The 16,424-nt window shown below is 43.1% G+C and overlaps 2 protein-coding genes across 2 annotated transcripts; one reads left to right on the top strand and one right to left on the bottom strand.

Annotated features, from left to right (window-relative positions):
* Nucleotides 1-1,242: 1,242 nt before the first annotated feature.
* On the bottom strand, nucleotides 1,243-4,343 carry shisa3 (shisa family member 3; the record flags this gene model as incomplete). Its single annotated transcript, XM_080035919.1, has 2 exons — nucleotides 1,243-1,847; nucleotides 4,073-4,343. The coding sequence occupies 2 exons, from the start codon at nucleotides 4,341-4,343 to the stop codon at nucleotides 1,243-1,245; spliced, it is 876 nt and encodes a 291-aa protein (XP_079892045.1).
* Nucleotides 4,344-7,571: 3,228 nt separating this feature from the next.
* Nucleotides 7,572-16,214, top strand: bend4 (BEN domain containing 4; the record flags this gene model as incomplete). The annotated part of the gene is made up of 6 exons (XM_080035030.1): nucleotides 7,572-8,079; nucleotides 10,727-11,329; nucleotides 13,068-13,159; nucleotides 13,316-13,342; nucleotides 13,627-13,867; nucleotides 14,370-16,214. 6 exons carry the CDS (start codon nucleotides 7,572-7,574, stop codon nucleotides 14,600-14,602), a joined length of 1,704 nt encoding a protein of 567 aa, XP_079891156.1. The 3' UTR covers nucleotides 14,603-16,214.
* Between the last annotated feature and the right edge of the window lie 210 nt (nucleotides 16,215-16,424).

The raw sequence follows: 16,424 nt of genomic DNA, 5'->3' as shown, positions 1-16,424 counted from the left end.
TGTGATGAACACTTGTATCTTCCATTTAAAAACTGAGCATGGAACGTGACAGCTAAAGCCTGAACTGACAGCTATAAACAAGGCTTGAAAAGGTTCAAAGTTGTGACTGTGTATTTGTGATAAGTCAGTCCAGTGACCAACGGCACACAGGAAACCCTGAATGTAGAAGCAATTGCCCTCAGAGTGAACGGTTTTTCAGGTTACATGATACGCCGAAAGTCTATTTCACAGTCGGATAACTGGAGATCAGAACCATACCTGTTGGTGCAACCCAAACCTCGATTTCTGGGGCCAGTTGTTTTTAACACTGTGACCACGCCATGCTCATTGAACACTGACAATAACTGATCTCAGCGCCGCATTCCTGCTGTGAAGTCTGGCGCGGGAATGAGCGACAGGTACGGAGCTGCTGTGGAGGCCCGGGCCGCTCCGGTTTCCTCTCGGCCTGAGCCATCACGTAGCTTCTTTCAGAGCACACAATAGTTATCATTCTTTTTAGCTCAAGTGCCAAAAATGTCATCCAACAGATTTTTTTCTTTACATTAACCAGTGCACATGAGGTTCTGAGTGACAACAATTTATTTATCTATAAAATTCAGGAATCGATATGTCAAGCCTGCTCTGGCTACAATGCCTTTACAACATCTTATAGGAGTCCACATAGCCTTAAAAAATAAAATGCCCTTTTTGTTTCAGGTCCTCCCCTCTTTCAGAGGTCATTGTAATTGTCAACAAAAAACACAATATTTCCCTGGTTTCCAACGTCCGATTTCTAAAGAAACAATGCCTGGAGACTAGGAGTGATCCATCTGCCTGCAGGGTGTTTCTGTTCTGTAGGGATGGTGTGTCAAGATTTGAGTCTGCATTTGTAAGCTGTCACCTTGAAAAAACAGCACAAATAAAAAACCTAAAGTGTAGGCTAATGAGGTCTGTTTACAATATAAAATAAAAGTGCACAAGATTCCAAAACTGTTCCTGCCTCTGTCTGTCAGGTCTGTTGCTGTGTCCTGTGATGCAGAAGGGGACAACGCCTGAGGCCTACGCTGCTCAACCACTGCAGCTTTTGTCGTAGTTTATCCCTTCGCCCTCCTGTCCCGCCCTCATTGTCCGTTCATTCGGCCGGCCCCGGACCCTCAATAACAAACACCAACAGCTGTGTCGCAAAGTGTTTGTCCCCCACTTCCGGCTCACATCCCGCCATCTTAAAAAAATATATATTGTAACCCCCTTTTTATTTCACTGTCAGCTCTGTCCGAAGTCGGCAAAGCCCTTGGCTGCCGAGAAGGCGTCGGGCTGCAGGGGGAAGAAGTACTGCTGCGGTAGGAGGAAAGCCGTGCTCTGAGAGTGAGGGTGAGGGGGCTGGTGGAGCTGTAGCTGGGTGTGGGTGTGGGTAGAATGGTGCTGGTGCTGGTGCTGGATGCCTCCTGACATGGAGGCCAGTGGTGGGGACATGTAGGGGGGAGGTGGAGGTGGAAGCAGCGCATGGGGGCTCTGTGTGGGGGTAGAGGTGGACGAGGAGACGGTGGCAGACACCAGGCAGCCATGTTGCTGATTCTGCCCCGGGCCCCCGAGAGAATACCTCCGTATGGAACTGCCGCCTCCGGCCGAGCTGGAGCTGGTGGTGGCCGTGCTGGACTGCCTGGACGGGGTGCGGTGGCTGGGGGGCGCGGGCGTGAGGATCATAGGGATGGTCTCGCCCTGGCAGCTCCTCAGGGAGAAGCGAATGGGCTCCTGGGTGGGCTGCTTGGGCCGCAGGCAGGTGCAGCAGTAGACAGCCACCAGAGAGCCCACCACCACAAAGGCCACGAAGATGCTGCCCACCATCAGGAAGGGCACGTAGATGGGCTCTGTAGACGCGGAGGAGAAACACACGGGAAGATGAGGGTCAATAATGAAGACGAAGAAACACATTCGTGGGACAGAAAGGTGCAGGTTATTTAAATGTGTCAGCGTTTAAAGAAGAAACCCAACATAATTAGTGTTCGGATATTCTATTTCTATTCCTCTGGAGACACAAAAATAACAAACTTAATCACTCTGAAATTTTCAGAGAAACTGAACAAATCAAAGATCAAACACATTATTTCTAACTCTTTACTTTGAACCGTAATTAGCATTTATAAGCACTATATAATCATATCACATATCATATCTCAACACAACTAATATTGTGAAAGTACAATATAAGCACATTGTAAGTGTCAACAGCAATGCCTATAAAGACCATTTCAAGTACTACGAATGTGTTTTAATACACTATCATTCATTTTTACAGAGGAGGAGTTACATAATAGTGCAATGCAGTAGTTGTAAGCAGATATACCTTTTTATTAATCCATTGATTTAAAAAAATTATATCTGTTGTTATTAAACATTAAATGTTGACGTCTACTCTTATAAATCCTAAAAAGTTGGAAATAGGTTGTTATTGGTCTTTATGATTGCAAAGATGGTCACTTTAAACATTAGCAAACAATACTAGTATTATAACAAAACCTAAGGGACACATTCTGGCTGGAAAACACAAACAGCTCAGGTTACGCTCAGTGAAGCCCATCTGCACTTTGGGAGGAAATCAGCGAATGTTTATTTATTTTGATAGCAAAAAATTAGGAAATTGCAAGCTCACAGTCCAGTCAGTTACAGCTCCCGATCTTATCAGATCGGGAAATTGAAAGAAAACGCCTTAAAACTTTGAGGGGTTGAATTATTTAAGATTATACAACGAACAGAGGGTTAATGCAACACTTTGAGTCAGTTCAATGGTTAAGAGGCCAGAGGAAGGGAGTTGCTATCTCGTGGAGTTGTTTTTACTAAATTGGTTTGCTGTCAAAATGAATGTGTTTTATGTTTGGTCGGCACAATAAGCCTTTTGAATACGCTTGAAAACATTCCTACATAGTGATCCAGCAACTTGTTCAACTCTTCTCCAACTAAAAGATTTGTAAAGAATTCTTTTTAAAACACTTGTTGAGAGACTGACAGGCCAACTCTACTTTTCCATTTTTACGCTGCTAGAAATCTGCAGTGAGTTGAGGTCAAATGAAGCCACTGGGGCAGGTGATGGAAACTAGACACTTTGGTTGATTCATTCTGGAAAGTTGTAAAAGTTGTAAAACAGACTATAAAACACATCTTGCAACTTTCTAACGATCTAACACGTGTTTGTATTTTGTCCTCAGCATGGTGTGTGTCTGGAGAGCAGGGTTGTGTGGTGTTTGGAGGCCATAGGATCCTTGAGCAAAGCACTCCACCTTGCTGAGTTCTGCCTTTATTGATGGTGTTCTTTATTGACCTTTGACCTCCAGTGGAGGAGGAAGTATTTCGACTTTTTACTTTGTTAAAAGTAGCAATAATGCAGTGTAAAAATATTCTGTCACCAGTAAAAGTCCTGCATTCAAAATCCTATTTGAGAAAAGTACGAAAGTATTATCACAATATATAGGCCTCATCATTATGCAGAATGGTCTGATTGAGTACTGTATATATTATTGGTCTATATTGATGCAATAATATGTACTCACTAATGATGTAGCTGTTAAAAGTGAAGTTATTTATATACTGCTGATAGCTTAATCTATACATTCAGTATGCATGATGCCTGAACCAGGGAAGCTGCACCAACGACAGGGATTATAAAGTCCATTACCAACTTGTTGATTATAACGATAACCAACGTCCATTATGCATTGATTTTGTGTTAATAATCTAGATCTAAAGTAATATTATAAAGAAGCATAAATAGCAAAAACTCAAGTAAAGTATTGCAAAGTGTACTTCAGTAGGCTACATTAGTGTAGGCATACTTTAATAAGTGTATCCCTATTCAACCTTCATAGACCCGTTTGTTGAAAGCAACTTTTCTAAAGATCATTATGTGACTAAATATCTTACAGCAGTTGTGTTATTTATTCGTAAAAACATTTAGGTTAAATAGGCCAAATTAATTTAATGACTAAATTATTTGTTTTGGTTTTCATCCAAACTACTCTCAAATGACTAAATTCTGGCTAAAGACACTGAAAGAAGGATTCATAATAACCAAACACGAGTTTAAAAGCACTCCACTTACGCGCTGCAAACTCGGTGTTTTCGACCTCCCTGTCGTTGGTGCAGCCTCCCTGGTCCAGCCGTGCGTCCGCCGCCGCGCAGCAGTAACGCAGAGAGCAGGAGCCGCAGCACACGGTGGCGTCCATGGTGTCAAAGTCCTCCGGACACTGGAAGCCATCGTGATAATTCCCATTAGCGTCCAGCCAGCCGTGGCAGTACTCCCCCTGCGCGTCCGATATCCGCAGATTCCAGGTCAGATATCCGAGCAGCAGGCAGTTCAGCAGGCGCACCATCCCGGCAACCGATAGGTCTGTCCGGGTTAAAGGCTCTTCATGGAGGCGAATTAACTAGCAGAGAAACTCAGCGGATGGATCCAAAGGTATACAAAGTTAAGTCACCGACATCTTCCCACAATCCAAACCGTCTGGAGCCCCGAAAAAGTTGCCAAATAGCAATGAAAGAAAATCCTTAATTGAATCTTCTCTTGGAGCCACTTGTTAAAATATCTTCACTGAACTTTAATCTCATCCCAACACGCGAAAGTCAAACTAACTGTTCCTGGTTTCTCTCCGTTTCCCTCCTTATGGAACTGCTGGCTGTTTGTTGATGTCGGTGCAGAAGTTGTGCGCCCACCTCGTTGGAGACCCGCTGTTTTTGTGACTCCAGCCGTGCGCGCGCACGTAACCCCCATTAAATGGACGTGCGCGCACATGCGAGCCGTGAATGTGTTCAAATAACATGTATTATTTGAATGATCTTATTCTGCATGAGAAAAGACCTCAGCAGTATATAGACCGCTGAATACACATTTAGACTCGACTCAATACTAATGTTTGTGAAAGAAACACAACTGGCCCACTGACATTTAAAGTGAGACAAAGCATAGGCCTATTTTGAAAGGGAAAATACAATTGTTCTGCCACAAATCGAAACTAGTAACTTAATAGCCAATAGAACACCCTTTTAAATTGAACCCACTCGGTTTTGATGCTACAAGTGCTTGGTCTGGTATGACCATTTGCTTATGTTAACTAATGTGCGACGTCTTAGTGTCAGTTTGCTTGTGCAAATGGCACACTTTGAGCATTGACCAATTTTAATTTAGTAGGCCTAGGGTGTTTCTTTAATAGCTGTCCAGGTTCCTGGCTACACATGCGAATGAGAAGCCTTCTAAGCTATGTTTGGCTCATGTGGTATCTGACAAATAACAAGGAAACAAAATCATTATCTTATTGATCTTATAGTATCTCTCTTTTAAAAACTGTTTGTGGCCAATAAAGTAATACTTCAGCAAAGTTACACAGCGTCGCCTTAGATTTAGAATTTCAATAGATTTAGAGCTGATACAAGAAGATGATGTTCAAACTTTTTCCACAAAAACAGCCTAGGCTATTATTTCATTTGGTGGTTATTATATGACAATCGTCTGGCATTAGACTATGTATATTTTTAGTTTTAACTATTCATACAGCCTTTGTCTTCCATTATTGATTATTCAACAACATTAAGATTATTAAGGCTACAACTGTTTTACAATAGCATGTACGCTAGTGTTTAATCTACTTGTGTCGACCCCACCTTTGTAGTTAATAGGGATCCAAACATATAAATAGAGGAATACATCTTGCCATGTTTAGTTTGGTGTCTGGAAACAATACTGAGGAAGCACTTGCTGCTGTTTTGAAATCACAAACACAAGAAAAAAACTACTGACCTGAAGAGAAAAATACTGATGGTAATCAGCAACACGTCTTGTAAGTATTCTGTTTGTAACCTATTGATGTGGCGCCCCCGTGTGGTGCTGCAAACTTTTAGGCGTGCAGACCATGGTGCAGACGCACCAGTCTTTAAAATACCTTAGGGCGCACTCACACTAGTGCCGTTTGCCTGTTCCGTGCTCAGCACGATTCAGCACGATTCCCCCCCCTCCCCACTCCCCCCGCAGGCCCGTGCTCACACTGCTCGTGGCCTGGGCATACTTGCACCGTGCGCGTTTAGGATTTGGAGCGTAGTCTACTTGTAGGCTACGACTGTTTGTGAATATTTTCATCCGGCCAAATTTGCATCAAATATTCCACTTCCACATTAGAGCAACGAGAATCCTTAAGCTATTGTTTTTTTTAATGTAGCCTTGACGTAATAGGTCGCGGTGGACAGTCTCATATTTGTGCAGCACGCTGTTTATTATTAATATAACGGCCCGTCATCAGACCATACGTACCGGATGGTTTTATACACATCGATCGCTCCATCAAATCCAAGTCAGAACTTTTTGTATGGGCAGAGATCGTTTTTTTAAGTGTCTTTATAAAGTTTCTTGTTAAACCTTAGCGTAGGCTACTGTTTCCTTATCACCGGGCCGCGGTGTGTTGTTTTGGGTGCGTCTCCACCGCCATGCGTAAATGCAGTTATGACAGCTGACGGGAGGAAAAAGAAAAAAAATCATCTGAGTAAACACGAAAACATTTTTGCTTTGCTTTCTGAGCCGACCTAATTAGCTCTCTCCCTCTTTTATTAGCCCACACCTAGGCTTACACACACGTCAATTCTCACACATTATAGCTACAAGTCCAAGTGGTGGGCAATTCTGGTGCCGACTAGTAAGGCAGCGGACGTTAACGGACAATGCATCCTTAATAAATTCACGTCAGGAACGCCGCCTGTGCGCTTGCTTGTGCGCGTGTCATCTCATTAGCATCTGTACTTTGGCCACGGCACACCTCTCCCAGGTGTGCCGTGGCCAAGGGGCTGTTCCGTGCTGGAATACAGTTGGCGTGGTCACACTAGCCAAACGTTCTAGACTTTAGTATGCTAATGAGCTTTGGCACGGGGCCGCGGCCCTAGTGTGAGTGGGCCCTTAGGCTATATGATTTCATCAAGGTAAAATCTGACTGAAACTATAGACACTTGGCCTTTTGAAAGCTTTATGAGAATACAACTTTCACATGGAAGTCATGACCTAAAAGGATTAACATCACATTTTCTTAGCTGTTTATTTCATTATTTAAAAAATGTATAAATAAAAGGCTAATAATAATAGCATAATAAATATAGGCCTAATATAATTTCCTCACGTTGAGATTAAGCCTATGTCTCTCATGTTGCTCTTTTGATGCTTTGAGCTCAGTGGCAAAATGGCCTCTGTCTTCTCATTTGTCGGATTTCACTGCGTTTTTTTTTTCCATTTTCAGATTGTATTACTGTTACAGCGCCCCGTTGTTCTCTTTGTGATTCGTGGCTACAAAGGAGGCAGGCAGCGGCGCACAAGTCCCGCCTGTATTTCCCTGTGGAAGAGTCTCATATCGGCGCTCCCGGCTGGGGATTGGAGCGACGAATTGTCAGTAAATGAACCCACCCATTCAGTTCACACAGTGTGTATGAGGGGAAACCGAGCCAGACAGTTAACGGGTCTCATCCCCCTTGTCATCATCATCATCATCATCACCATCACCTGCCTGTCACGCTAGCAGCAGCACGCGCCATAATATACCGACCCGGAGCGTTGACACCTCGCAAGGGGGATGGAGGGAGAGATGCAGCCAGCGGATGAAGGGCCCTGCGCCACGAAGATGTGCCGACAACAGCGGGGTCCGTACAGCACCCTGAAGACCTTCCAGAGCAAGCGCTCGGCGGGCAAGTCGCGCTTTGACAGGTCCGCTGTGGTCGACGTGCCTCTGTTTGGCGACGGGCATCACTTCACTTTTCATCCCGAGCAGACGCACCATTTCCAGCCACACCAACACAGCCAACAACACCTACAGCAGCAGCAGCAACATCAGCGTCTGCAGCAGCTCCAGCACCAAAGCAGCGTCGCTACAAGCAGCAGCCAGCAGCAGCAGCAGCAGTATCGTTTCCCATGTGAGAACAGGCCCAGCAGCAGGATCCCCACATCCACCTCAGCACCACCGCCGGCGGGTGGCGTGGCGGCGGCGGACGCAGCATCTCCTGGTACCCAGCAGAGGCGCGCCAGCAGCGCCAGAGCCGAGCCCAGATTCTCCCCAGACTGCACAGCCTACGGTATCAGCTCAGGTGGGTCTCTTTCTCAAACTTGTTCCGAAGTGAGTGGTGGGAAGGGGAGTGCTAGTTTTAGTTGTTTGTTTGTATTTGGGATGATGTGGGATATTGAGACTTTCTCTGATTCACACACCTCCCCAGATTGCCCTGATTGTGGTGTTTTGTTTGAGATTTTTCTGCCCAGATATAGGCCTAGGCTATATAATAAGGGGAGGAGAAAAACAATTTGTCATTAAAATCAATCATCTCTTTGTTGCCTCTTCATCACCTGAGTGAGCATTACGTTTTTGTTCCCATTCCTGCCCCTTTTTCTTCCTGTCAACAGTGATTGATTTGCTGCTGTAATGAGAGCAGTCATGATTGAATCTCTGCTGTGCATGTTCTAAAGAATTACACTGGGTAATTGTCTGTCCATGTGTGTGTGTGTGTGTGTGTGTGTGTGTGTGTGTGCGTGTGTGTGTGCGTGCGTGCTCTACTAGAAGGGCCCTCCCAATCTCCAGCTCAAACACATTGTTCCTGCTCATTTTCCTCCTCAGCTGCGGTTCATTAGGGGTCTGTGCAGGCTCAGGAAGAAATGTGTTCCCCGTGTGGAGGGCGGGTCCATCACTGGAACCAACATTGAGACGAAAGCAATATGAAGTCATTGGCAGTTATGAAATAAAACATTAGACATCTCATCCTCTAATCAGATAATAATCTCTTTATCACCGCTGGTTCAGTTTGCTGCTGGTTATTGTTGCTTCACAGACAATCAGGCGTTCAGCGTGAGCTCAGGTTGCATTAATTCACCACACACAAGGATTCACAAGTGTGAGCGTGAAGTGTTACAGGTCGGAACTTAAATAGACACATGTCTTTAACCCACTTCCATCTGTGAAAGGCGGACACATTCTTTGAAGGTATAAGGCCCAGGTTTAAGTGAGGGTGACCCATTGTTTGCATCCACTCTGTCATGCATGTGCTCCTGATCATTTCACTTATGAAACAATCACGCTCTACTACACAAGATGCACACAAACGACAGATGACACAGGAAAGCGCTTTCTATGTGCAACTTAATGTCCCTCGGAAAAAAAAAAATAGGAAGACCTCGGGACTCAGCAACCAGTTCAGCACACAATAACACAAATTGCATTGAGAAGCCTTTCCCAAAGAGTTGCGATTAAAATAAATGAGCCTCATAAATTTGCCACTGCCGAGCGTGTTGTGTTTAATGAAATTTTATGAGGCTCTCAGCTCATGGTGCCACAGAACTGGTGAGGGGGAGAGAGGAGGAGGAGGAGGAGGGTGGCGGTGGCGGTGGGCTTCAGGGTGAAGGCGAATGATATCAGATACATCTCGATGGGTAAACAGAGACAGCACGCATATTAATAAATGCGACACATCTGCGCCAGGCTGATAGACACGTCTGAGTGAGTGGCAACGCAGCAGTGGCTGCCTAGAACTCATTTTGTCCGTGTGTGTGTGTGTTCTATGTGTGTGCTATGTGTATGTGAGGCCAGTGGACTCATAATCATTCATTACATGGAGGTATGTGTGAGTGAGATCATCTCATTGAGACGTGCCCAGACTACCAGGGAAACTATATGTCGAGGCTTGTCTCTGGACAATAGCTTTGTGCTGATTTTCTTTGCTCGGCTGGTTTTGGTCACAGCAGAACTGTGACTTTACAGCTTATTGACATCTGAATAACTCAGCATAATCAATCTGACATTTCTATGAGCAGAGGAGCCAAGTGTATGTCACTGCAGTGTAAAAAGCTTTGTCACAAATAGGACGCAAACAAGAAAAAGGAAAAGAAACAAAACACGGAATCAGTCATGGTGTTCATACATAACTGTATGTGCTGCTTGAAGCTAAGCACTTCGCTCATGTACTGTATATTTGATGTACAATGTCCATTGTTCTGCCTCTACATTGCTACATTTCAGATGTAAAACACAAACCTTACTGGTTTATTTTCAAATTTAAATTTTCCGCAAAAAAACACACAATTTAAGCTTTTAGAGTAGAATACATTGTTGAGAATAACACCAGTGGTTCCCCCTTTATTTTGGTGCCTTGCATTAAAGCAGACTCAAGCTGGTGTGTGTCTCATTTCAAATGTTTATGAGTAATCAGCAGTTCCACTAAAGGAGAATTTACTCTAACTTCTCACATGGCTTAATCCAACAAGTTTGCAAGACCAAGAAGTCTAATTATCAAACCAAACAAAAAAAGAAACCCTTTATTAATCATTCCCTGACCCCTCAGATTTATTTTCCTGTCCTGACCTTGGGGTTGGGAAAGTAAACAACCTAATAATGTCTTGTATGATAATATAAAAAGGACCTGGGGCCATTATTCTGTAGAACCAGTAGGCCTATATTTACTTGTGAGACTTTAAAGACCATGTGATGTACAGTAAAAGCTCCAAAATAGCTGCTCAATAGATCTTTAGTTGAGATTGTTTTTTCAAAGGTCTAACGTAAACTGCGATCCCTCAATTGATCGATGCATCAACACAATAGACGTCAATTATTAGTGTTAAAGTTCATTGCCACAGTCTCTGACCTTGTCTTCTCCTCTCTCCCTCTCTCCCTCCCCCCTCTCTATCTCTCTCTCGCTCTCTCTCTCTCTCTCTCTCTCTCTCTCTCTCTCTCTCTCTCTCTCTCTGCTGTAGAGAACCGTCTCATCCTGGATGCGTTTGCCCAGCAGTGTAGCCGAGTCCTCAGCCTCCTCAACCATGGCCGGCTCTTGGAGCCCTCCCCCTCCTCCACCACATCCTTCACCTCTAACATCAAGCTGGAAGACGGGCCAGGAGGGGCGCTACAGGGCCGGCTCCACTGCTCCTCCAAACCTGAGGAGAGCTCCTCCACCACCACAGACCCAGAGGACCTAGAGGCCCAGCAAAGCCACGCCAACCAACGACAGACGTCCGCCGTTCTCCGCATCTTCACGGACTCCCTCCAGAACTATCTGCTCTCGGGACCTCAGCAGCAGCAGCAGCAGCAGCAGCAACATGTGGCTGCTGGTGGGGCTCTGGATGAGGAGCAGTGTCAGTCGGCGGCTGAGCCTGGTTCTGGCGTATCTCCTCCCAGACACCATATGGGGGGCTGGGGCTCGCCCACTCCGTCCGAGTCCTACGGCCACCCGTCCTCCACCCTGCCCGAGGAGGACGAGGAGGAGGAGAGCTGCTGTCCACGCTGTCTAGAGCTGGAGCAGGAGGTGCTGTCTCTGCAGCAGGAGAACGAGGAGCTCCGCAACAAGCTGGAGAGCGTCCCAGGTGCTGTATAGGGAAAGCTATAGGACTTCACAAGAGCTTTGAGGGATGGGTTCATGTTCAATATAGGTTCATGTTTGAATTCATACTGATACAGATGGGTGACACGTGAAAGGAAATGTGTTTTGCGCCACTACGAGCTGCCAGTACTGCTTTAGACCAGAGTCTCGGACTCAACGTGACTTAAGAATCTACTTAATATCCCATGAATATTGAACAATGCAACATTGTTGGACCTCTGCCTAACTGTCTTGAATAATTAATAAACATAACCAGGATCCATGCAACATCTCCATAACCTATTCCATACTTTCAGTTGCAGCTGCTTGCATCAGAATAAAATGGAGACAAATCTTAATTCAGATGAGAGAAATTACTAAAATGACTAAACTGTGTATTAACACAGGACCTTTTCAGCACACACACAGTACTTTTACAGCCCTCTATGCGATTCACGCCCTGACCGTTACACGGGCCAGGGTGGATTTTAAAACCGTGTAAATTGTGTATAACGTCATCATGAAATGACTGCTATGAGACAGACAGAAAAATGTGGAGTTGACAAATGTCATCCCGGCCGGTGTACTTTAACTGTGAACTCTGGGACAAGCAGTCATTACACTGACAGGTTGATAGTTGACATACATTGGCTGACTGAAATATAACTACGCAAGACATCTTGCTTGGGCTTTTGTTGTAAACATACGCAATGGCAGGGAGAATTGCTCTGTGTTGAAATAGCTAAGCCAAATGAAGAGAAATTAACCAAAGTCATTGTATAGGGCTTGCATATGTGTTAAACTACAGGGGCGGCCAGCTCAGAGGTATTTACATTTTAGAAGGTAAACATTGAGTTGAAATTCAGTCTAAATTAAGTACAGTAAGTAAAGGCCCGTCTTTGGATAGACATTCCACATTTGCTTTGTTAGTTCGGAATATAGTGCAGGACATCTCGATTAAGTCTTACCATTAAAGTATAATGTCTCTAGCTCGTTCTAGCTCATGACAAAATGAATGACATGCACAAGACGCCAGTTAATAATAAACCAGCACACACATATTGTTCAGATCAAAGCCATAGCTGTAAATTAGTCTTTAACAAGCTTTTTTCACCGTTGCACCTTTGTTTTGAGTTTTTTCATTTAATTGACACATACAGAACATGAATACATGTACCTCATCACTGTAATGACGCATACAACTTGAATATTAGATTACTGGAAGGTGCAGAGAAAAGGTTGTGAAATGTTGACCTGATTGATGATGGCACTAGATGAAACGCCAAGGGATCACCAAAGTAAATGGGATTTATCCTCTGGGACCATGAATGTCTCTGCAAGATTTTATGGAAATAATGTAGTCAAAGCTAACATGACTTAAAATGATGATAAAATAACAATAAAAGACACAATTTGGAGCAACAGTCTTAATAGTATCTATTTTTCTTAACTTTTCTGCTCTCCCAGAAGCATTCTGAGCTCCCCAGTGTCACTTTAACCTAATTTATACTATCACTGCTCCTTTTATATGCACATAAAACATACTGAGCTTTATCAGAATGTACAATTACTAGACATTAGAAACAAAAGTATGATGATGAGGAAAGAAAATACTACAGGAATATTATTGTTTAATTATTCACTAGATGGCTCGTCTCTTTGCATGCATGATTATTTATTCTAGTTTTAATACGCATTTATCTTTTACTGGTCACATTAGCCCGTGTTTTTTTTTTCTACAGTTCCCTGTCAAAATGTTCTTGACTACTTCAAGACTGTTCTTGAGTTTAACAACCAGCTGGTCCAGCCGATACCAGAGGAGCAGCTCACCGAGGTGAGGACACCTGTACATTAGTCACAGCTATTCAAAACATCTGTTAAGAAAATAGTATGTCAACAATCAGATCAGAGCCATTCTGTGTTAATAACCGTGAATTATACAATTACATGTTGTGAACGTTTGGAATTAAAGAAAACACTGTCTCTACAGGAAGAAGAGCGGCAAACAGTCTTTGAGGTTTGTTGAGTTTTTTAAAATAATATAGTACATTTCTTTATGTTATGTGTGTAGTTTTTGCCTGTGAAACCAACATGAAGTGGAGGCACATTAGTGAAATTGACACTACTAACATTATGCTGCATTTAAAAGGTTTTAAATCAGTTGTATTTAAAAAAATTTAAATTAAGACAATGCAGTCAAATTTGTAATAAAAGTAAATATAATGTGAGGCTGCATGAGGACTACAGACGTACCTGAGCCCCCCCCCCCCCCCTCCCCCCTTGTTCCTCCCTCCTTTGCAGGGCAGTAAACAGCTCCTAGAGAACTACCCTCTCTTCATCTCCAACAAGCAGTGGGACGAAGCCGTCAACTCCTCTAAGAAAGATGGCCGGCGGCTGCTGCGCTACCTGATCCGCTTTGTCTTCACCACTGACGAGCTGAAGTTCTCCTGCGGTCTGGGCAAAAGGAAGCGTTCAGTCCACTCTGGGGACCCAGGCCTGGAGAGACGACCGCTCAACCCCGTCAAAGTCAGCTGCCTCAGAGGTACACACAGCCTGAAAAAAAAGTCTCCTGATAAAATAGAAGAGGATTTGCATTAGGTTCTTTGGTCTGCTCAACTTCAGTGGTATAGTTAAAGCTGTATTTATTTGATCATCTAAAGCACATGGTAGAACTTTGGACGATTCAGATTCGGCTGATCCAAATTCATGTTTGTCAAAAAGGCATTTCAACATTTTGGCAACACATAAAAAGGCAATTTTTTGTCCTTTCATCATCATATACTGAGACCGACCATCATCCAAACGTGACCCTTGGGCTTCACACCTGCACACACACAGGCGTTTTCATTCATTTCCACTTAAAGCTCTCTCACATCATATTTATAATATATATAATATAGTTTTTTTTCAATGCCATGGGCATCGCCTTTGAAACCCTTTGAAACTCTTGACGATTCCCGGTACAAATCAAGGCTCGCTTTGATTTCACCTGATTGGAAAATGTAATTCCTAATATTGTTTCTATTAAAAAAATGTCTTGGCAGAGTTCATCCGGATGCACTGTGCCTCAAACCCAGACTGGTGGATGCCGTCGGAGGAGCAGATCAACAAAGTGTTCAGCGATGCAGTGGGTCACGCGCGTCAGGGCCGAGCGGTGGGCACCTTCCTGGGCAGCAGCGGCAGCAGCACCAGCAGCCTCTACATGGACGCCTTCGATGGACACCTGTCACAGGACGAGCTCTATTTAAAAGGCTGCCACAACGGCCAGTCGGACTGAGGTTTAGAGGAGGAAAAAACTAAAAAAGACAAATGCCGGAAATGTAGCTGTACAACAACATATCCCGAAAACACTGACCTTCTCCTGTCACTTTTACACAGTGAAGAAAAAACATTCCAGAAGAATCAAACACAATATTACCAACTCTAGTCTCTCTCAAGCAGTTCCTGTTTTCCTAATTTTGTAGCTTTTCTGCCATTTTTATACCTACGATTTTATTTTATTTTTTGGTCAAAATTTGACCCTAGAGGGGTGTTTCAAACACTAAATTGTAGTCTTCCATTTGCTACTTTTTCTATGCTTTGATGTTTTGGGCAGTTATATCAATGGTTTGTTTTGTGATTTTCGGATGGAGTTACTGATAGGAGGTTGTTTTGTCACAAGTTACACTTGCAAAGTCATCTAACTTTAACCGTTTCTGTTACTGTTAGAGGCTTATTTTAGCAGTGACACTGCACCATTCCATCAACTCCATAACAAAATGTAGCATTTAATATTTTACTGCAAAATACTGTGTCATTGGCAAAGCGCCTTTACTTGCAGCTCTTCTACAGGAATGCCTCTGAGAAAGTCATGAAGTGCCAAATTGTATTTCTCAAAAAAGAAAAGTGCACTCAAAAAGTGAGTCTTTCAAATGTGCTCAAATGCAGCTTCCATCGGGTTGAAAGCAAGTTTTAGTCAAAGCAAAGACCAAAACGTGTCTTCATGACATGTTTTGATTTTAGAAAATTCAACTAAAATTAAAAGATGTCATATTGCAGCACACGTCACAACTTTTAAAACTTGTTAAAGTTAAATTGCTTTCTACCAAAGTTTTGTTTCCCTTTAAGTATTTGATATTACCAGTTCAATGACTGGCCATGCAGAGTTCCTTTCATCTGTGAAAGAGTTAGGCCTCCTAACTTTTCTTCTTTTAAGTGGTGTCTCTTCCATGAAATTAAGATATTTTAATTATTAAAATGCAGATGGCAAGTGTCTGCACTTTCTTTGCTATGTCTAAGATGATTTTCTTCACCCTGATCCAAAAAGTCTTGAATGAATCATTTTACATTCAGTTTATCATCGGCGAGATGACTTCTTGACTCAGGATGAATGAATTATATCCAGTATTTTGTTTAAAGCAGTTGCCATATAATAATGCCTTAAACTTGATCCTGCACAGTATCAAGTGTTGGTGCTGCATATGTTATCAGTGTAATCCCAGAAATCACTACAAAATATCCACTTATGCATAATTATCTCTTGACCCAAGTGGAAAACATTCGAGCGCCTCTTTCTTTCTGGAGCTCTCATTTGCACTTTTAGGTTTCTCGTTGTGGCAAAAGCCGTCCCTAAACAGATGTTTAACATTTATATTCTTTGACTGTTATTTATTCATTTTGGTACGCAGTAACTTTACTACAAGTTTGAATGTAGCAGATTTGTTTAGGTCAGTATGCCACGTCCACAGTGCTGTGTAAATGTGTAACATAAAGTACAGTATTGTGTGAGGTGTCTCTTCCTCTCTCTTAAAAAGCCAAGTATAAAGTGCCACAGAAATCTTATACAGTTGGATTCTGTAGTTGTGTTGCTGTTTCTGAATGTGAGTGTTGGTTTGTATTTTCTCCTTTACCCTCAAAGTGGCATTTATCAACACTGTGAAACATCAGTAGGCTTTTTATAAGTCAAATAGCTTCTGTTGTTTTTTTTAATTTATAATAAATGAGATAAGCAGTGAAACAGAAAACAAACAGCGATGGTTCCCTGTTACATCTATCTATCTATCTATCTATCTATCTATCTATCTATCTATCTATCTATCTATCTATCTATCTATCTATCT

The sequence above is a fragment of the Ammodytes marinus genome (genome assembly GCF_949987685.1).
Source record: "Ammodytes marinus genome assembly, chromosome: 10".
Classification (NCBI taxonomy): Eukaryota; Metazoa; Chordata; class Actinopteri; order Uranoscopiformes; family Ammodytidae; genus Ammodytes; species Ammodytes marinus.
The sequence above is the reverse complement of the archived record's forward strand: the minus strand, read 5'-3'. Positions and strand labels throughout refer to the sequence as shown.